Source organism: Natrix helvetica (genome assembly GCF_964273705.1).
Source record: "Natrix helvetica genome assembly, chromosome: 1".
NCBI lineage: Eukaryota > Metazoa > Chordata > Lepidosauria > Squamata > Natricidae > Natrix > Natrix helvetica.
In genome coordinates this window covers 248,129,556-248,152,407 of record NC_138548.1, presented here as the reverse complement: position 1 = coordinate 248,152,407, position 22,852 = coordinate 248,129,556, and the positions used below count along the sequence as shown (strand labels likewise).

At 39.0% G+C, this 22,852-nt stretch overlaps 1 protein-coding gene across 1 annotated transcript; it reads left to right on the top strand.

Moving 5' to 3' along the window:
* Positions 1-2,595: 2,595 nt before the first annotated feature.
* WBP2 (WW domain binding protein 2) lies at positions 2,596-22,643 on the top strand. Its single transcript, XM_081936344.1, has 8 exons — positions 2,596-2,811; positions 4,969-5,077; positions 7,538-7,673; positions 12,781-12,873; positions 15,244-15,384; positions 15,991-16,110; positions 18,320-18,396; positions 20,494-22,643. Exons 1-8 carry the CDS (start codon positions 2,753-2,755, stop codon positions 20,545-20,547), a joined length of 789 nt encoding a protein of 262 aa, XP_081792470.1. The 5' UTR covers positions 2,596-2,752; the 3' UTR covers positions 20,548-22,643.
* The last annotated feature ends 209 nt before the right edge of the window (positions 22,644-22,852 follow it).

The window sequence follows — 22,852 nt, the reverse complement described above, 5'->3', positions numbered from 1 at the left end:
TATGTTTTTATTTATTTTGCTTTGGCAGTAAATGTGCCTGTTCTATATGGCAAAGACTAAAACAGTTCCATGTGCTTTCTGCTACCTTTATCTGGCCTTCAGATGATTTAATCAATTGTAAAAAATATACAGTAATGTTGAAGGAGGGTGAAATGAAACATTGAGCTACTACATTCTGGTGTTTGAGAAAACTAAAAATCTGGTTAATGACATCTAATTGTTCAAAATTACTGAGATAGCTAAAAGGGCAGACTCAAAATCATGAGTTGTTCTCTTTCCATTCACACTAATTAATGTTTAACTTAATGCCCTCCCCAAAGCATTGAAGCAGCAAATGGGAGAGGAGGGCATTACTTGATTATTCTTGTTGGCATCATGACCAGAGTAAAGCCAAATGGATTCTCTACATACGCTCTTGAGCTTCTAATATAAGCATGCGTGTTTTATACACAATGAGAACAGGAAAGAAGATATGTTCCCGTTATAAAAATGCTGCCTGTTTTTTATAAAATTGGAGGGATTCATAGGAGTGGTGTAATGGCAAATGACAAAACATGTATATCATGCAGATGCCATGAGTTACATGCTTCTACCAGATATTAGAAGATTATGTAGGTTAATACTTGCATAGTATCACCATGTGCATTGGGCATCATCACTTTCACGGATACCACTGACAGGTTCTTGAGTTTGCTTGTTTCTTCCTTCACTATCCAATCTTTTCAGCTGAAAACTTATTTTTAATGTACCTAGGAAAATTAAGTTGTATTATTGTATAACCATTTAGTAAAGAGTGATGGTTTGGAAAGTGCAAGGCCACCTTTCAAAAACGTAATTTAATTTAATGAGATTTTCACAAAACCCCAATCTGAAAACTTGAATTACTGAATGAAATTCAAAGATGACTAGAAGGCTTATACAATAATCATTCTTAAGCTTTTAAGGTACCACAAATTAGTTTTCACTTCCTGCTGCCCCACTAAAAATAGAAACCCAAGAGGAGTAATATGGATTTTTATATAGATTGTAAAACTAAAAAGGATGGAGGCAGGGTTTTATGATAGGGAAACCTGAGCGATCATTCAGGAAACAAGACAAACTTCCTGTGAATGGGAAAATTACATTCTTTGTTATGTGTCAGAAACATAAAATATTTTTTGCCTCATTCATGCTCATTACAGACAAGACAGAAGAAAGGTAACTTGGTTGTATAAAAAGGAGGATGTGGTATCAATGGCAAATTTTTGTGTATATTATGGATAGAGGGCCCCATCCTTTAAGGAGCAGCACAAATATGTAGAGGAATTAATTCGAAGTGAAAATCATTATTCACATGACTAAGCAACTATGTGTGAGTGACAAACTACACACTAGTTATGTATAAACCACAGAATGGTTTCTGGAAAGGAATGGAATGAGCCAAATTGAAATAAACTACGGTATTTTACACCTTTTTACTTGAGCCCTGAGAGCATCTGGCAATTAAAAAACACCCAAAACAAAAACAACAGAAATTCAAAGGTATACATTAAAACCAAAAGAAGCATTCATTAGAAGAGCTTGGTTAGAGATGCATCTGGACCAGGGTAGGCAAGTAATTTTCCTGAGACCACAATCTGTTGTGGAGGGCTAAACTAATAGAGATCTGAAAATGTTATCGATATGCATGCACACATACATGTGCATACATACATATTTTAAAATTTGCATCCAAAATAAAAGCAAATGCAGTTATATGCATGGTGGCACTTATTTTCATTTGATCTCTTTAATTTTTATTGATCTCATGCAGGCTGGATAGGGATAGCCAAAGGGCCAGATGTGACCCATGGGCTATAAAATGATCTGAGCTGTCTTTATAATGGAAGAAAGAAGGCATTCTACTGTTCAGGAGCAACACAAGAATAAACCCTCTTCTATGTGTCAGATACTGTGAATGAGTCTCTGACAAAAGTGACATCAGAAAATTTCTCTTGCAGCTCTTACTGGCTAGAGCTAGATGTGGTCCTAACATAATCAGCAGTCTCTGAGAATCAGATTGCAAGCCATTTAACATTGAAACCTTCAATTGTGCCTGTGTAACAGAAATAGCTTCAGTATTTATCCAATATTCTCCAGAGGGAACAGGAGTTTCAAGGTGACCTATCTTTCTAAATACGTATGTCTGGAAGCAAGTTGCTTTCAGACAACTTCCATTACCTACGTTCTTGCCTTTTATTTTTGCAACATCTTATGAGAGTTGCCCATTAATACTTCTAGAAGGACATACTCACCAAAATATGCAGGAATAATCCAAAATGCACTAGGGATAATTTTAAGGAAGCAAAGTAAGTAGTATCAGAATCTGAAAGTATTATATCTAATTAGCAAAACTTTAAGAGACTAGCATTATGTAACTTTAAACTTTATTCCGACATTGCACAGTTGCGCTTACTAAAGATCAATTAATTATTGTGAATAGAATCTAGTGTCATATAAAGACAGGAGTTTGTGATCAGAAACTTCACCCCTCCCACTTTCCCGCAAATTTTACCGTGGTTAAGAGCCACCTTTTAAACCAGTGAACTACATTTCCCATCATGCCTTGGCATCGCACGTCGTTGCTATATTCCTCTTCCGGTTCTGTTCGTTGCCTAGAGCTCCTCTAAGCCGGAAGTCGCTCGCAGAACTTGCGTAGAGCCGCTTTATTAACGGCTAAGAGCCTCTCAGTCCAGCGGACGTTGGATAGAGAGTCGTCAGTTGCTTAGCGGCCATGGCGCTCAACAGGAACCATTCGGAGGGAGGCGGCGTCATTATCAATAACAGCGAAAGGTACTGGGGGCGGCATTTGCGGCTCGTGGGGTCCGGTCTGAGCATACTGCGTCAGCAGCTCTTCCCCCTTTACTCCCCGGCTCCTGATTCCCGGGGCCCCGCCCTTTCGCAGATGCCCCGCCTCCAGGAGCGGGGAGAGAAAGTTCTCCATCCGTCCTCCCTGATCTCGCCTTTTTAAAAAATCTTTCCATTGTGTCCCACTCGGTCCTTTCGATCACAAATAGGCTATTCTTTAGAGTACTATGACCTTTTTTGTTATGCTGCAATATGGTCATTTTCCTGGAAATTTCTTAGCTTTTGTGCGGCTGAAAGGCATAGTAAGATTAAAACAAAATTAGCTAACAATGGAAAAACAACTAAGAATTGTATGTAATAGAACTTGTCCTGAGCCTAACATGTTTTTCTAAATATCCTCAGCTCGTAAAATTTTGTAAAGAGTGTTTGTTTTTTGTTTCCAAAGACTTGAATTTATTCCCTCATTTCCCATGAAGATACTTTAAAACAAATAAAATTTCTTTATTATTCCCTTTCACCTATGATATTACTAGTAGTAAGTATCAATAATATAGATATCTTTTTCCATTGTTGGCAATATGCGCCAATCTGAGCAGTTGGCAAATCAATAGATGCAAGCCAGCTCAAGAGTCAGCTTAAAAATCAGAGTTTCCACATGCTCTTTTTGGAGAAAGAAGTTGGAAGGAATACTAGTTGCTACAAATAAAGACAGAGCTGGGAGAATAAATAGTAAAATTCAGAAAACAAATGAGAATAAAAGTTGGAACATTGACAATGGATGTAGTGGCAACACTCCATTTGTTAATGTAACATTAAGGGGAACAGGAATTACAGAAAAAGATGGCACAGGTAAATATTCCAAATTACATAGTGATTTCTCTTATTCCAACTTGCTTTAGCTATTTCTCATATATTTATAACTTTATTGTACTCATATATTAATATAGACTCATGGAATTTTATAAAACAACCAGTAAATGCACCCATAACAGAAAAGGTGTTCCATATTTATGCAAGTACATTGAAACAACCAATTGAAGCAAACAAAAAGATAGGGTGAATTGTAATAGTCATGGAAAATATATACAAGAAATCCAAACAAAATCAAGTGAATTAATAGCAAGAATTAATAACTCAAAATAATGTAACTAAAGATGGAAATAAACTTTGGTAAAGTTCCAAGAATATCCTTAGAATATATATTTCCACAATAGGAAAGAGCTTATGCCATAAGTATCTTGTAATAATTTTGTCCAATGCAAAGTTAAACTACCAGAAGGCTTCTTGATGTCATGTTAATATTATGAAATAGTATAATCTACCACCATGTCTGCTCTTCTCATCTGAACATGGTTTTGCCATTCCTTGTTCTTCTTTTGTCAAGAAAAAGCAAATGCATTTTGGAAGTGGGAGGGTATATTGAATACCCTCACATAACCAAGTTTTCTACATATGTTTCTTCACTGGAAGCAATGAAAAAGAGCATAAGAGTATAAAAATGAAAACATGACTTCAGCATTAAAAGATAATAAATCATCAGACTGAGGCCTGATTTTAGCACCATTATAAGCAAAGATTATAGAGTAACGGTGGAGAGCACCAGTTTTATTGCTGCAGAGTTTAGGAACATGTACAATATACAATACTGAGAAAGGCTGATAGGAACTTTTTCAGTCAATCCTATGAAGACCAGGAAAGCTGAAAATTTGTCTCAGTTCAGGCTGTACAAAATACATGCATTGAAGTAACAATCCTACCTAAATGACAGATATAATAGTTTGATATTGTGGCTACGGTATTAAAAGTGAGTGGAATAAATAAAGTATTCATTTTACTGAATTATACAATTTCATACATAGTAGCTTTGGCTGTGTTAAGAATACTGCCTTTGGCATTACTCATGCTGAATAACATTGGATCATTTTTGGGGTGATATTTTCATGTTCACGTTTTTCAACAAAAAGAGTTGCTTACAACTTCACTGATAATCATTGTGTGCCTATTTGTATTTAGTAATCTACAGGTTGCATTTGTTGAACTATAGTGCTAGTGATGTTAAAGCATATATTATATGTCTTGGACGTAAAAAGAATGACTGGAAAGTAAAACTTAGTATCTGATGTTTGTTTTGTTTGAGTATAGCATCTTGATGAATTACGAGCACATTGAAATTACATTCCATGATATGGAACAGATGCCAGAGGTATTTAAAGGGACCAAGAAAGGCAGTGTCTTCATGACTCCGTATCGAGTAAGTCAGCAATATGTATTTTTTATTTGGAAAGAGAAAAACATCCTAAAACTCCTGATAGTTGTCTCTATCTAAACCAGGGGTCCTCAAACTTATTAAATAGGGGACCAATTCACGGTCCCTCTGGGTGGGTGTGGTTAGGTCATGTAACTAGGTGGGAGTGGCCAATTTAACAGTCCATTAAACAGTGCACACAAATTAAACTTTAATTTGTTTTGCTCCCGGGGATGTTTTATTTGCTTTTGTTTGCATGTTGCTCTGTTGGTTGACATTTCTTTGTACTAGATTGTTTTTTCAGTTGTTTAGGAGTCTAGTGGTCCGCTTCAGGAAACTCAGTTTTGCAGCAATTTTTCTCAGCCCAAGGAGCTTACAATCAACAAGTCTGTCTGTCTTCTCTCTCTCTGACTCACTCTCTCTGACTCTCTCTCTCTGTCTATCTCTCTTCTCTGTATCTAGCTCCTGGAGGTGAGGAAGGTGAAAAATGGGCCCATTTTTGGCCTCCCAAGGCATCTGTGCATCCCGTTTTTCAGCTCTCCTGCCTCCAGAATGTCTCTTCAGGCAAAAAACAGGTGAAAATGGCCCATTTTTTTGTCCAAAGGGAGGTGAAAATGGCCCGTTTTTTGCCTCCTGAGGCTTCTGTGCACCCCATTTTTCACCTTCCCCACTTCCAGAATGTCTCTTCAGGCAAAAAACTGGTGAAAATGGCCCGTTTTTTTGCCTCCTGAGGCTTCTGTGCACCCCATTTTTCACCTTCCCCACTTCCAGAATGTCTCTTCAGGCAAAAAACAGGTGAAAATGGCCCATTTTTTTGTCCAAAGGCAGGTGAAAATGGCCCGTTTTTTTGCCTCCTGAGGCTTCTGTGCACCCCATTTTTCACCTTCCCCGCTTCCAGAATGTCTCTTCAGGCAAAAAACAGGTGAAAATGGTCCATTTTTTGCCAAAACCAGGCCGTTTTTGCCTATTTTGTGGCCTCCTGGGGCATCTGTGCCCCCTGTTTTTCACCTCCCCCGTCTCCAGAAGCATTCTGCAGGCAAAAAATGGGTGAAAATGGCCTGTTTTTTGGCCAAAAAAGGGGGGAAATGGCCTGATTTTGGGCCTCCTGGGGCGTCTATGCACCTCATTTTTCACCTCCCCTGCCTCCAGAACCTTTCTGCAGGCCAAAATTGTTGGCCTTATCTTTCAGTTCCAGCCCGCTGGGTTTCTGAAGGTAAGTCCTACACTCGGCTGAAGGGTGGGTGGGGCAATGTGGGCGGGGGCAGCCTCGTGGTCCTGTGCGGGCTGCATTAATGGCTTCTGTGGGCCGCATGCAGTCCGCGGGCCGTTGTTTGAGGACCTATGATCTAAACCAGGGGTGTCCAAACTTGGCAACTTTAAGACTTGTGGACTTCAACTCCCAGAATTCCCCAGCCAACTGGCTGGGGAATTCTGGGAGTTGAAGTCCACAAGTCTTAAAGTTGCCAAGTTTGGACACCCCTGATCTAAACCTTTGGTATTCTGGTTTAACTATTTTGATATGGAAGAATCTTTGAATCTTTGTATTAACATGGCTGACTTTTGGAATTAGCATTTTTATGCTTGGTAAGTCCAAAAGCCAAATGAAAAGGAACATAAAATGAGTTGAACTATAAATAGGAGCAGCAAAGGTGGTAGTTGTAAGGCTGGCCTCGTCCTTTCTTCTCCTTTTCTGTCCCATAATTTGAAGTTCAGATCATCTAGGCAACATGAAGCAGTGGCTGAGGGCTTACAAAAAAGAGTCGGCCTTGTAACAGATGGCATGATTTTGCAGTGCCCTTATCCCTTGAGGTTTTATGATGAGTTTTCATTTCCAATGGCTAGTTTGATTATTCTCAGTTGCAGTATGAAGCGGTACTAGAATTATGTTGGGGAGAGCAAGCTGGAGCTAGTAAAAAGAGGTGCTAGAATGGCTTAACTGTTTCAGTAACTTGAAAGTACATGGGCAGGTAGGTATTTCAAGCCCTTTGCATAAGAGCCCTGGTGGCGCAGTGGTTAAATCCAGTATTGCAGGCAAACTCTGCTCACAGCCAGGAGTTCATCCTGATGGGGCTCAAGGTTGACTCAGCATTCCATTCTTCCCAAGTTGGTAAAATGACCTAGATTGTAGCGCCCAGTATGCAAATAATGCTTTGACATTGTAAACTGCTATAAAGCACTATGGGGCAGTATGTAAGCCTAAATGCTATTGCTATTTGATTAATACTGTATGTCAGCTGAGCTGCTTGAGAATTTAAAAGCTATCTAGAACTAGATTAATATTGCTGTTTCATAGTATCAATCAAATGAATTGTTGGTTGCTATTTTCTGAAGAATTTAGAATCATTAATTGAAGTATTAGATAGTTATAAAATATCATTGGAGATTTTCTTAGTGTGTAGCAATGAAATCTAGTGTTTTGCTTTTCTGATTCTAAACATTAAAAATCTGTACTCATTTTGCTTGCAGATTATTTTTGTATCTAAGGGAAAAGATGCAATGCAGTCTTTCATGATGCCCTTTTATTTAATGAAAGAATGTGAAATTAAGCAACCCGTGTTTGGAGCAAATTATATCAAGGGCGTAATAAAAGCAGAGGCAGGAGGTAAGTACCCCTGTGTTTTTGGTATTTGATTTATGATCAATTGACAAATCATTGGGATTATTCTGCTCCGTCATCTTTGCAATGGACTGTGAATTCTTCTTAATTTACTTGCAAAAAAAATTAACAAATGAGTTGTGAATACTGCAATTACTTTGTGCTAGTGAAGTGGTTAAAATAATTATGCATTGTAGTAACAGATATTGGTGACATATTCGGAGGGTGAACATAGAGGGTGAATGTGCTTTGGACAAATATATTTGGACTTCAGTAAGGCATTTGACAAAATAGACCACAACCTACTTCTTGGTAAGATAGAAAAATGTGGGCTAGATAGATGGATTTGTATCTAGCTGACCAACCACACTCAGTCCACAGTGGAACTAATGGAAGTGTGCAGTGGGGAACCCCAAGTTTCAGATCCAGTATTCTTCAACATCTTCATAAACTATTTAGATGAGGAGATAGAAGGGGAACTCATCAGATTTTCAGGCAGCATCAAGGTAATAGAAATGGCCAATACTTTAGAAGATAGATTCAAGATCTAGAAAGATCCTGATGGATTTAAATACTGAGCCCTATCCCCCCCAAAAAATACAGTTCACTATTGAGAAAATTAAGGTTTTATACTTGGGCAACAAAAACCAAATGCCCAGGTATAGAATAAGTGGTACCTGGCTCAGCAGTGGTACTTGTGAGACAGATCTAGGAGTCCTAGTGAAGAATCACGTATGAGCCAGCAGTGAGTTGCAGCTACCAAAAAAGCCAATGCTGCCCTGGGCTACATCGACAGAAGGATAGCATCAAGGTCATTTGAAGTATTAGTATCGCTATACATTACCTTGGTAAGATCACATTTGGAATAATGCATGCAGTTCTTTCCTGACAGTGAGAACAATTAATCAATGAAATATTCTTCTTGCTACTTTACTTTAACAAAGGGCCAAATAAGCAACAGTCATGATTAAACCAAATCTTCTATGCTAAAAGAAGAGAATGGTCTTTCATAGTACCTGAACTGATGGAAGGGGGTACTCCCAAGATCAGCAGTATTGTTCCAATTCAATTCTCTAACTCTCATCTCATCTTGCAAATAACAACAACAGCATCTTATATTTTAAGAAAGTACTTGGTTGATACCTAGGAAGCTGGCAGCAACCCGTATCAACCATTAGCACCAGTCAATGGCATTTGTAATGCATTTTTGAATGTTCAGTTAGCTGAGTTACATGTTTAATGAATAAAGTTAATTAATAATAATAATAATAATAATAATAATAATAATAATAATAATAATAATAATAATAATAATAATAATACAATAGTAGAGTTGGAAGGGACCTTGGAGGTCTTCTAGTCCAACCCACTGCCTAGGCAGGAAACCCTATACCGTTTCAGACAAATAGCTATCCAACATCTTCTTAAAGAAGATGTATTGGGGCATTCACAACTTCTGGAGGCAAGCTGTTCCACTGATTAATTGTTCTAAATCATCATCATCATCATCACACTGGTTGAGAAAAATAAGGTTACAATCATAGACATCGCAATACCGGGTGATGGCAGGGTCGACGAGAAGGAACATGAAAAAATCGCGAAATACCAGGACTTAAAAATTGAAATTCAACTATTATGGCACAAACCAGCAGTGGTAATTCCAGTGGTAATCAGCACACTGGGTGCTATTCCAAAAGCACTGGAATTACATTTAAAACAGTTAAAACTTGACAAAATCACCATCAGTCAAATGCAAAAAGCTGCACTGCTTGGATCCGTACATATATTACGAAAATACATTACGACGTCCTAGGCCCCTGGGTGGGGCCCAACTAGTAATCAGTGCCAAATCCAGCGAAACAACTGGCCGCTGTGATACAATTGTATAATAATAATAATAATAATAATAATAATAATAATAATAATAATAATAATAATAATAATAATAATAATATAACAACAACAACAACAACAACAACAATAAATCGCGACCTGCCCATCGAAACTACACGGCTATGGATGAAGCATGTAACAGTGATACCTATTGTCATTGGGGCACTTGGCACCATGTCCAAGAATTTTACAAGATACATCCACAAATTGCAGCTTCCTGCAATAACACCAGTGGAACTGCAAAAAACTGCGCTACTCGGAACATCTTATATTTTAAGAAGGTACTTGGTTAGTACCTAGGACGCTGGCAGCAAACCGTATCAACCTTTAGCACCAGTCACTGGTATTTGTAATGCATTTTTGAATGTTCAGTTGGCTGAGTTTCATGTTTAATCAATAAAGTATATAATAATAATAATTCCTTTGGGAAAGTCCAGTAGTCATTGTTTACATGAATATAAAATATACATTCTTGTTTTATATTTCAAATTTTATTTTATTTTAATTTTGAATTTTTTAACATTTTTATTTATATTAAATCGAGACTGGATTTCCCTTGCATGAATGGTTGTCCGCCCCCCACACACACACTTCTTTGCAAACTGTAGAGCTCAGCTAGAAGTATTTTTTGGGCGGGGAATCATAATACAGAGTATGGAAACTTTTAAATAGTTTCAAAACTGATGACAACATTGACCACCCTCGTTGCTTACTTTCATTAAGTATGGTGAAACAAGATGTCATAAAAAATGGATCTCATTTTTTTTATTTCTTATAGTAAAGCTAAATCAGACACTGTACTTCATCTGCTTAGGTTAGATGGCTTATGATATGCAGCATTCTGAGATCCCATAGAGGTCATTAATCTACAGCAGGATTCTTATCTCTGTTGCTTTCTGATGGCTGTGCAGTTCTATTTGATTGCAGGTTTCATATCTAATTGACTTGAAAGCTCTTAAACAGTTTTTCCCCCTGCTGTATCTCATAAAGTTTGTTTTAGCAGAAGAATGGAATATGACAATATTCGTTTATGTCATTTTTATATTGTATTAAAAGAGCCGAGAGCCTTACTTCTGAATGACGCTGGGTGTCTGCTTCAAATATCCAATCTGCCAATCTAGCTGGGAGATAAGGGATCTTTTAAAATGTCTGGTCATACTGATCATATCCTTTCAGCATGTTACTTTTAGAGTGGTGTATGGGCAATGATTTGATTGTGCCGATGAGCATATTTGGAGTTTCGGAAGCATTCTATTAGAAAATGGCTACAGTAGAGGAGATATGGCTACTGAAAACTGACTGTCTATGTGGTTGTGACTACTCATATATACCTATTTACCAGGAGGTAAAATAATTCATTATATCTCGACACCTCCGGATATTTCTTACCACCCCAACACACTTGTACTTTTTTTATAGGCAAATAGCCAGACTTCCATAACCAGCACTTGGCCTTAATTACTACCACTTTATATATGGGATACAAAGATATTTGTTGTTAAATATAGATAACAGCAGAGACTGGAGTTTTCCTTTTCGGTATCTTCACTTCCCATTTAGTTTCTATTAACTGAAATGCACATCAGATTATTGGAAGCCTAGCAGATGCCATGGATATCTGTACATGGGCATCACATTGCTTTCCGTACATAGGGGTTGAAGTCAACTAAGTAATTCAGAAACATTGTACTTTTACATGATGGATGATGCCTAAGGATCGTGGGCTAAAAACACAGCCACCTTACTTGGATGGAAGCTCCCAAATTTAAAGAACTGCAGCCATGTTTGGTGGTCTGTTTCCAGTCCTGCAGCTCTAAATTGTTCCTATAATCCATATAATTTTTAGCCCAGATAAACTCCTATTTCTTATTTAATTTCACTTCACATGGTTGCCGTTCTAGATTGATTTATGGCTATCTGAAGAATAGTTGCGAAGATGTTTTAACAAATCAAATTTGCCCTGGCTCGCTCAGAACAAATTTAATCTGTGTTAATGTTATTGTTTGCAAATTAGTGTTGTTTTTCTCTTTCCTGGCTTTTGATGGCTCTTGAAAGCACAGATCTTTTTTTTTTTGTTTAAAATCCATCTCCCTGCAACATTATCAATCCACATTGTATATATATAGTACTCAATCAGACTTTCGTACTTTACTCAACCATTATAGAAAAAAGATTTCACCCAATTCTCCCTGCCATTAAATAGTAACCAGTTTTTAAAATTTGTTTTGTAGAGGTAGGAACAATTATATTCACAAATGATCAGAATTAGCTAGCTCTCAGATTTTATTATCTAAATAAAAATAATTATTATTTCTGGCTCCACAGTTTGAAAGCATGTATCTGATCTTAAAAGTAGCAACTAGGGGGCATCTTGGCGCAGTGATTAATGCTGGCCTAGAAAGCAGGAAATTATCTGTTCTAGTCCCACTTTAGACATGAAAGCCGGCTGGGTGATTTTGGGCTAGTCACTCACTGTCAGGCCAACTCCTCTCACTGGATTGTTGTTACGGAAAAAATGCAGGAATATTAGGTAGATTCACCACCTTGAACTATATATTGTATAAAAGAAAAGCGGAGTTAAATAAGAAGGAGAAAAAGAGAACACGACCCTCGTTTCTAAAGTTGTCTTTATACATGACTCTAAAAGTCTTAGGCTGAAACTGAATGGAAAGATGATAGAGGAGGAGTCTTATAAGGATCTCAGGAGTCTTTATAACAGTGATGGGGAACCTTTTTCGCCTCACGTGCCCACCCCCATAATTTAATGCCCCCCACACCATGCCCTCTGTGCATGCTCATGTGACCCCCCTGCTGCCAGCTCATGTGCGCATGGCTTTCTTAGAGCCTGGGGAGGGTGAAAACGGCTTCCCCTGCCCTCCCCTCATTTTCTGACTTCCGGTGGCCCAGGTAGGTCTGTTTTTCACATTCCCCAGGCGAAACCTTCCCAAATTTCTGGTTTGCGCATTTGACAGTTTTCTGCCTTCTGGAGGCTTTAGGAAAGCCTCCGGAGGATGAAAAATGGCTGAAAATCAGCTGGCAAGAGCCAGCAAGCACATGTGTGCTGGAGCTGACAGGGCAACCCCTCGCGTGCCCTTAGAAATGGCTCCGTGTGCCCTCTGTGGCACCCGTGCCTTAGGTTCGCCATCACGGCTTTATAAGATAACCTGGTAAAAGGCAAGCTCATTTTACTTTTTCCACCTATCTTATCTTATTTTACTAGGTGGTTGGGAAGGATCCGCAACGTTCAAAATGACATTCTCAGCTGGAGGTGCCATTGAGTTTGGACAGCGTATGTTACAAGTAGCATCTCAAGGTATTTATAACAGAAGAAGATCTGCTAAGGGCTGGTGGAAGGGAAATCTGGGTGTGCCTTGATGAAGAGTTGAAAATGTGTTTCAGATTAGGATACATGCCTGGATTATTTAAAATAGATGAGGAAATTAAAATAAAGCTAATTACCAAATAAGTGCTTATTTTGGTATCCCTATCTCAAGATTATTCTTTTTATCACGAGAGCACCAGTAGATGCATTCGCTCTTGGCTTAGCACTTGCAATAGAAGTTTTCTGTGTGCTGTTAATATAAGTAGTCCTCACTTAATACCGGCAGCTCTCACTTAATGACTATTTGAAGTTACGATAGACTTTTTAAAAGCTAATGACCCATCCTCAAAGTTATGGCTGTGGTTATGACTCTTCCGCTTCCATCACATAATTGCATTTCGTGCGCTTGGCAACTAGCTCACACTTCTGATTGGTTGCAGCATCCTGCAGCCATGTGACTATGAGTGGCAATGTTTTTTTCCCCCCAGCAAAAAACGGCCATTGGATTCATTTAATGACCACATAGTTTGCTTAACAACTGTAGTGATATAATGGTTTTATAATGACCATGATAAAAAATGGTTGTAAAATTGAGTCAGGTCATGTGATGACCCAATTAACGATTGCAGCAGCTTACGGCCAAAATCCTGGGCTCAGTTGTAGTCATAAATCAAGGACCACCTGTGTCTGTTATTCCACAAACCAATAGATTATTCAGTTGGTAGTTCTGTTTTCAGATCTCCTTTCTGCTAAGGGCAGAATGTCAGCCTTTCTTCTCACTCGCCTTTCCAATCAACTGCCTCCTTTCCCCTGGCCCCTCCTGCTGCCTCTGAACTCTTTCTAGTACCAAATTAACTTTCATGAGACAGAAAACTTTCATTTCTCCAGTGTCCTGCTTTCTTCCACTAACTAGTCCAATGCTGGACTTAGGCGGTTCTGCTTGCTCTGTGTTTCTGCATTTCTACTCTGTTTTTATCTGATACGTTAGAGCGGGGTGTCAAACGAAGGGGGAAAACGTTGCGAGCGTCACACGACAGCAACGTGATGCGGTGAGTTTGACACCCGTGCATTAGAGCGTTTAAACAAAAAGCCAGAACTGTTTTGCAATGCTGTTGGCTTCATTTTTTCGCTCCTGTACTAGGCTTCACAAATTCTGTTGTGGAAAGGAAGCGATAGAACTAAAGAATATAACATCACTTTAGGTAGTCTTCGACTTAACAACTACAATTGGGACCCTAGTTTAGATTGCTAAACAGGGCAGTTGCATGACCTTTCTTGCCACGATTGTTACGGAAATCACTATTGTTGTTAAGCAAACCATGCAGGCATTAAGCGAATCCAGTTGTCCCCGTTGACTTCGCTTGTCAGAAGCCAGCTGGGAAGGTTGCAAATGGAGATCACATCACCTCAGGATGCTGCAACTGTCATAAATACATGCCCGTTGCCAAGCATTCACAGGATCCTCTGACAGTCATAAGTGTGAGGACTGGTTGTAAGCCATTTGAGTCAGTGTCATTGTAATTTCTGATGGTCTCTAAATGAATGATTGTTAAGTCAAAGATCATCTATGTAGGACAGGGGTGTCCAAACTTTTTGCAAGAAGGGCCAGATTTGGTGAGGTGAAAATGTGTGGGGCCGATCATTCAGCCTGACATTCTTTGAACCCTTAACATTAAATGTGAATTAACTACCATATTTTTTAGAGTATAAGATGCACCAAGATTTTGAAGAGGCACATTAAAAAAAAAAGTTTTTGCACTTGCCCAAAAATGGCTCATTTTTCACGAAAATGGGCCTTTTTTTTAAAGGGCATGAATAGCCTTTAAGAGGCTTCTAGAGTGCTCCTGGGGGCTAGTGGGGGCAAAGTTGAGCAAAAAATGGCCCATTTTTTGCTCATTTATGCCCTCCACAGCCCCCAGGAGCACTCTGAAAACCTCCTAAAGGCTATGCGCAGCCATTTTGGTGAAGGGGGCAGTTTTGGGAGGCAAAAAATGCTGTATTCAGTGTATAAGGTGCACCCAGATTTTTAGCCTCTTTTTTGAGGGGAAAAAGATGCATCTTTATACTTCGAAAAATATGGTATTTTATGAAAGACTAAACAAATAACTCCAGTGGGGAGAAGAGGCTGCGGGCCGCTTGAAATTTGAAAAAGGGCCACATTTGGCCCCCGGGCCGTACTTTGGGCATGCCTGATGTAGGAGAACTCGCCTGTAATTACTGATATTGCTAGTTGTTGATTTTAATTGGTATTGTGATGTCAGTGAGCTTCATGTGTTTTGTGGAAGTGGGTTCTGGCTGTTGTATTCCTGAAACACTTCCTGTCAGTTTGGTTGAATTAATTTATTCATCTTTATTTTCTAGCTTCCAGAGGAGAAGGTCCCAATGGAGCCTATGGTTACTCCTACATGCCAAATGGGGGCTATACCTTCCCACCACTTGCTACCAATGGGATATATTCTTCTCCTCCTCCTTCGGGATACCCTTATCCACCACCACCACCTGGTGAGTTTTGAAAGTAAAAGGAGGCAACTTTTAATTCATGTTCCAGTTAGAAATATATTAGGGAAACCCAGTGAGGCTCACCGTTTCATCCTGATTTTCACCTTATTTTCAGTTGTCACCCTAACTGGCAACTCCCTTGTTAAGTTCTACTGGGTAATATATGGTTCATCCTTGTCCCAATACTTCTCCATACCTTTCATAGGTTGATGAAAATATTCAGACAAGGGAGCCAATCTGGATAGGTTGGAAGCAGTTAGCATGGTCAGAAATATATCTGAAATAGCTCTGATTGCTTCTTCTTCTTCTTTCTTCATTTTCTTCTTCTTCTTCTTCTTCTTCTTCTTCTTCTTCTTCTTCTTCTTCTTCTTCTTCTTCTTCTTCTTCTTCTTCTTCTTCTTCTTCTTCTTCTTTCTTCTTTCTTCCTCTTCCTCTTCCTCTTCTTTCTTCTTTCTTCTTTCTTCTTTCTTCTTCTTTCTTCTTCTAAATTGGACTCTTTAATGTACCTAAAAAGGTCAATTTGAAGGAGGGCATTTCAGTGAAACTGTGGTTTGTCTCAGCTAATTGTTTTTGCAGTGCTGTACACTTGTCTTTTTTCCATTGTCCTAGAATTGTATCCTGGCCCACCAATGGATGGTGCTATGGGATATATGCAGCTTCCGCCTCCTCCCTATCCTGGGCCTATGGAGCCACCTGCTGATGGCCCAGATCTTCCCACCACTCCAGCAGGTAAGATGTTTGCACATAGGCCAAGAAAGGAAATTTTCTGAAGAATGATAGATTGGTGCAAACTTGGATGGCTAATTTCTAAAAATGGTTCAATTGAAGTTCTATTAATCTCCTTTGCAAGACCTCAAACTAAATCTATTTATAAATGAATTGCCTTTTGTTTTTGTCAAGCTTCACAAATGCAGATTGTAGAGATAGGAAAAAGGGGTTTTGTTCACCCTGTGTATCACCAATAAAAAGGCAAAACATCCAGCAAATTTCACCAAAAAATAAACCTAGGAAGGGCTGAGTTTTCAGGAAAAATGACAGGTGGTTAATTCCTAGACAGAATAACAGCACAAGTTTTATTTACATGGCTTTTTAATATAATATGTTTTTAGTTAATTGAATACAAAATAAAACCCACACAGTTATCAAGAAAGAATTAAGAAAAAACATACAAGAAAAAGAAAAGCATGCAGGGCATATATTCCTATACAAAGTGTGCCAAAAGCCGGGCCTCACAGACAGTTTATTATATAAATTACATTGCATGCTTGAATTGGTTCCATTTTCTCCTAAACTGTTCTTTATTCATTTGACTATAATTTTGTCCAATAGCATAGACTAGGAGTTTTTAACAAATATTACAAAACAAAGAGGAAACTTCCATGCTATAATATGTATCATTAGCAAAGAACGAGAGAGAGAAAATTTTAGAGGCAAATTCAATGTGTGGTGTTGGAGTCAGTGTTTGGCAACAGGCCTGTTATTGTTGAAGAGTGGCAGTATGTCAGAGGGTATAATCTTCCTCTTGTGTAGACATCTGCCTGGAGAAGAAGGAAATCAGGAAAGACTTTAGTTTTTTACCCTGTGGCTTTTAGAAACTTCTAGTTTGATTCTTAGAATAGTAAGGGTCACAGTTCTTGAAACATATCCCTCCAGTACAGGGGTGGGTTGCTGCTGGCATTAATACCGATTTGGGTGCACATGCAATTTTGTGCTCCATGTGCAGTTGCCCCAAAATAGATCTGCGCATGCGCAGAACAAAAAGGGGGGGTTCGGAGGTGTGACATACCTGGGTCACTGCTGGTTCTGGTGACCCAGGCCGGAAAACCACTACTGGTTCAGCCGAACCGGTAGGAACCCACCTCTGCTGCAGTAGGTCTGAGCAGGAATATATCACAAAATACAGAACGGTGCTCTGGTATTAGAAGTAGGTGAAAATAAGTCCTTTTTAGCTAAGCAGAATAATCCTGTTATTATATGATTAAAGGACAGTAGAGCTTCTCTCCTTACCTTATACTGCATTTGGGGAAATATGAGGAGCAAGATCAATACTGTATAATACAGGAGATGATTGGTTGCTAAAGCAGTTTTCCATCTTGGAAGCAAGAATTGGGTGACATGAACTGCTGCATTGTTTTAGCCTTGTCCTTTGAATAACATTAGAGGACTTCACAGAATTTGAGTAGCTGATTGCATTCCTCTAGGAAAAAAACATAGAGCAGCTTTGGGCAAAAATGGCAAGAGAATTACAACAGGGATTCTACGTTGTATTAAATGACAGTGTGATCTGTTTGATTTGATCTAGCACAGAATATGACAGTGATTTGAACATTCAGGTTCAACCCTAATTTCCAGCTTAATAGTTATCAATAAGACTTATATATTATGTATTTTCTTGAATAAACAAAAGCTGCCTAGAATCCTACACATGCTAAGCATAAACCATGGTTTTACAATCCATAATATATAATTTCACCCACCATGTTAAACTGAAAGAAAACAAATCAATTTATTCAGCAGGTGAGTATAATATGTACACCCAGCTCTTATTTCTAAACTTAAGTGCTCGGTTTTTCCCCTCTCTATTTGAATCTATGCAACTCATCCATAAATGGCTTTTACACAATTGTTGGATGCTCATGTGATATGTGTTTTTTTATTTGTTATGCTGTATCTGTTTTATCTGTTTTTATTGTAAGCCACCTAGAGCCGTGATGGCGAACCTATGGCACGCGTGCCACAGGTGGCACGTGGAGCCATTTGTTAGGGCATGTGAGGCATTACTTTGTCAGCTCGAGCACATCTGCGGGCTGACTTTGGCCTTCTTTTAAGGCCATTTTTCGCCCACAAAAAACAGGCCCTACAGGCAAACCGGAAGTTCGGGATTGGGACTGATTATCACAATCATCACTAATATGTGCTGTTGTTGTTTTTTTTACAGCTGAAGCTAAGGCTGCAGAAGCTGCTGCAAGTGCATATTACAACCCAGGCAACCCTCATCATGTCTACATGCCCATGGTAACTTCCAAAACTATATTTAGGTCAAGTGAAAAAAGTGCGCCTCTTGGTTACAGCTCAAAGCTTCCACATTTCCCTTCTTTGAAATCACTTAACGCGCTGCTTTCTCATTTGGTTTTTTTCCCCCTTTCTACCTTTAACTTTGGTGGGATCTTGTTTTGGGGTCTTTTTACATTTCACCATCCCAGTGATATCTTCCTCTTCTCGTGAATTTTTCTAGAAATTTTCCTATGTATTATTCACTTCTTCTTTCTGTATAACGTCCTTCTCCACTTCCTTCTTTCTGATTTCTCAACTGCAGCTTCATTAGCTTTCCTCATATCTGTCCAATTTACTGTCTATATTTGTCGTGGAGAACATACATATATGTAGGTTCAGATTTTTAAAGAAAGGGCTGGAAAATGAGGGAGATTACATGTGGTGATTAGGTGTATATAGTTTTATAGGTAGGTTGCACTATTTGAGGATGTTTTATAGACATTCTATAATTTCCCTAATTATATAATTTTAATAAGATTATATTGCAGAGGCTCTATCAAGGGAATTTGATTTGCTTTTGGGGGGGGGGGGAAATCCCATGCCACAATGCTTTTGCCTTTGCTGTACCTCTCATGGACATGAACAGCCCTTAATCCATCCTTGAGTGACAGTGTTTGTGGGTGCCATCTTTTCTTTCATCATGGAACTCACAGCAACTTTGAAAGGATTCCCATTGTCTCTTCTACCCAGGCCCTAACTCGATCCAAGATTCTTAGTTCAGCAAGTTGGCTGCATTGTACGTCCTCAGACCACATCCAAGGGCCCCTTAGCATGGATGTCCCTATTGTCTTAAATCATCTTCCAACTTGTACATAGTAGCTTCGTACATCTATACATTGGTATACAGGTGAAACTCAAAAAATTAGAATATCATGCAAAAGTTCATTTATTCCAGTAATGCATCTTAAAAGGTGAAACTAATACATGAGATAAGACTCATTACATGCAAAGCAAGATAGTTCAAGCCGTGATTTGTCATAATTGTGATGATTATGGCTTACAGCTCATGAAAACCCCAAATCCACCATCTCAGAAAATTAGAATATTACATGCAATCAATAAAACAAGGATTGTACATAGAACAATATTGGACCTCTGAAAAGTATGCATATGTACTCAGTACTTGGTTTGGGCCCCTTTTGCAGCAATTACTGCCTCCATGCAGCGTGGCATGGAAGCTATCAGCCTGTGGCACTGCTGAGGTGTTATGGAAGACCAGGATGCTTCAATAGTGGTCTTCAGCTCTTCTGCATTGTTCGGTCTCATGTCTCTCATCTTTCTCTTGGCAATGTCCCATAGATTCTCTATGGTGTTCAGGTCAGACGCGTTTGCTGGCCAAACAAGCATAGTAATCCAACAGTCATTGAACCAGGTTTTGGTGCTTTTGGCAGTGTGGGCAGCTGGAAAATGAAGTCAGCATCCCCATAAAGCTTGTCTGCGGAAGGAAGCATGAAGTGCTCCAAAATCTCCTGGTAGACGGCTGCGTTGACCCTGGTCTTAATGAAGCACAGTGGTCCAAAGTCCTGTTGCTCAGTGGTCCAAAGTCCTCTTTTCTGATGAGAGCAACTTTTGCCAAAAGCACCAAAAACTGGTTCAATGACCGTGGGATTACTGTGCTTCATTGGCCTCTTCATTCTTCCTCCATACTCTGAGTCCTTGGTTTCCAAATGAGATGCAAGTTGCATTACTGAAATAAATGAACTTTTGCACGATATTCTAATTTTTCGAGTTTCACCTGTATTATTACAAGTTAGCACATGGGTCTAATTATTAGGCAGCATTATTCATTTATTTAACACTGCCTGATATTAGTAAGGGAAAAGTAGATGACAGGACATAAAAGGTGCCAAAAATAGATCTTATGGAAGAAAAAAAAGCTTTTTAAAATTACATGATAGTACAAGAGAAACCGCCGCCCCCCCAACAATTTAAGAACATGGTTCGTGCAGTATAAGTCTAATTTATATTTGTTGCATATATGAAGCATAAGAAATGCTCTGCAGTTGAAATACGTGTAATAATAAACTGAAGTTGTTGTTTTTCTCTCTCACATTTTAGGACCAGCCTCCTCCCCCTCCTTACTTTCCTCCAGAGGACAAGAAAACCCAGTAGAGAACCATCATCACATGTTACATCCTTTATTGCCATGTGGCTAAATATTGATTAGGGATATGACAGCGATAAGAGCCACCTTGTCTTCCCCACCCCCACCCCACCCCAGTACATGTATCTCTCATGGACAGAAATGACAGATATATATATATGCCAGTAGGAAAGTGTTTCCAATGTTTTTCTGGATTTGGGAATGCACAGACAATACATTGTTCTCCTCTATATGATATAATGAAGGAGTCTTTTCCCCTATCCCACCTTTTAATTGTCCCAGAGAACATTCTTCCTTGAAGAAAGATGACTTCAGCTGAAACTTACCAACAGCTATTGAATTTGGTAGGTGTTGGTATTTTAGGTGCTGCCCAGCTCATTCACGGTGAAGCTTCAGAAGAAAATTATCTCTGTGATCTTTTCATTGGTTCTTCGTTGCATGAACCCTGCCATCCTCTGATTAAGGAAGTTCACCGATCTTCTGACAAATTTGACAGCATGTATTAGACATTTGACTCTACTTGGACAATGGGATTTCCTGCCATTTCTTCTACAAGATGCATGTATGGTAGCACAAATGCTTCACACTATGGACAGCCTTGCCTACTCTCTTAATACCGTGGCGCTTTCAGTTTTACAGTAACGAAGTGTGGTGGCTGCATAGTTTTAGCCAGGAAAGCATCTTTACCTCTATAGTTTAACAGGGTAGTTGATTTGACCAAAATGGCTGATCGTCCTACTAGTAGGTGATATGGTTTCTAATAGAGAAAATAGTCATATATGAGCTTATTTATGTGTTTAGTTTAATATTGCACAGATTTTATTCCTTTAATTTTGAGCGCATTGCAACTTGAAGGAACAGATTTGTTTTATGGTTTTCAGCCATCACACTCACTGTGTGTGTGTGGTGAACGTCAGATTACCTTTCAATAACTCTTTGGTTTAACTTCATACATTCAAAGGCTTTGCTTAAAAAAAACAGTTAATGCCTTGTAGGGCTTTGTCTATTTCCTCTTTCCTTGAGTACAATTCTGATGAGTAAAATGCCATATTCAGATCACAGTTCTTGAAACAAAATGTGGGGGGAGGGTTTTAGGAATTTTCTATGGCAGTAGGTCTTTAGGATGTTTGGCTTCCAAAGGTTTTGGAAACTTATCGGACCAGTTGAAATCCTAGTGCTGGCATCCCCTCATTTGTCTAAAACAATGAAAACCATCTCTTCATTCTTAAACATTAAATCTGATTTGACGCTGAAATGACACAGATATAAAACGGTTGTAAAACTTTATACCCTTACTGCCCTTGATAAGAAAAATACTTGAAATTGCCATTTCTAGTACTGCCACTACAAAACAAAAACAAAAAATGGCCTCCCAAGCTTGGGCCTTCTTTCACCGTTGCTTCAGCCCAAGTTCTATGCAGTGCTTGAAGCAACACCACTTATTTCCAACTTTGGGCCCATGTCCGCACTCTCCCACTTGGCAGTAGATACAAATTGCTTCCTGGCGTTTGCTCCAGATTGTCCTGGGGCAAAACACAACATCCGGTAACAAGAACATGGCAGAATAGGATGGTCTTTCTGCATGCTTCTGCAATGCTTAGTTTTTGCTTCCCTGCTTTAGCACAAATCTTTCGCTTTTATTAAAATTTGTGAACAAGCAGGCTTGTGTTATTTGGAGCACTTTGCTACACATCTGTAGACTTGAGAGACAGCCATCTCAGTTCAGGTTGGAAGTGCTGCAACGTAAACATTCAGGTGCTTTTTCAGCGTCTGAAAAAAGGTGTTGCAGCGCTCTTTCCTCTAGAAACTGAAACACTAACTGATAACTAGGTTTTGCAGACTGACTACAATGTATTCTAGGTTTCTTTAGTACTGTATGGTTTTTTGCAAATGGTTTCTAGCTGACCTATAATATACTTTTTAAAAAGCCATGCATTTTCCCCCCCTAGATTCGCTATCTAAATGAAAGTGATGTAACCAAACTGTTATATGAAACATCAGTATGTATTTTGGAGAAATTTTGTTAATATGGATGTGAGATGCCCCTCTTGAATGCGAGATTACCTTTTGATTTGCTGAGACTGAAATAAAATACATGACATCACATTGCTTTGGTTCAGTGGGTCAACATATTGAAAAAAGTGATTTGTGACTTGTTTCGACCAGAGGTGGCATTCTCCCTGTTCGCCCCGGTTCGGGCAAACTCGTAGGGGCGGCGGGAGGCTCTGCCCACTCGCCCAGACCTCATCATGGATAATCTGCATATGCGCAGAAGGTTGTGCGCATGTGCAAAAGTGCCATGCAGGAGTGAAG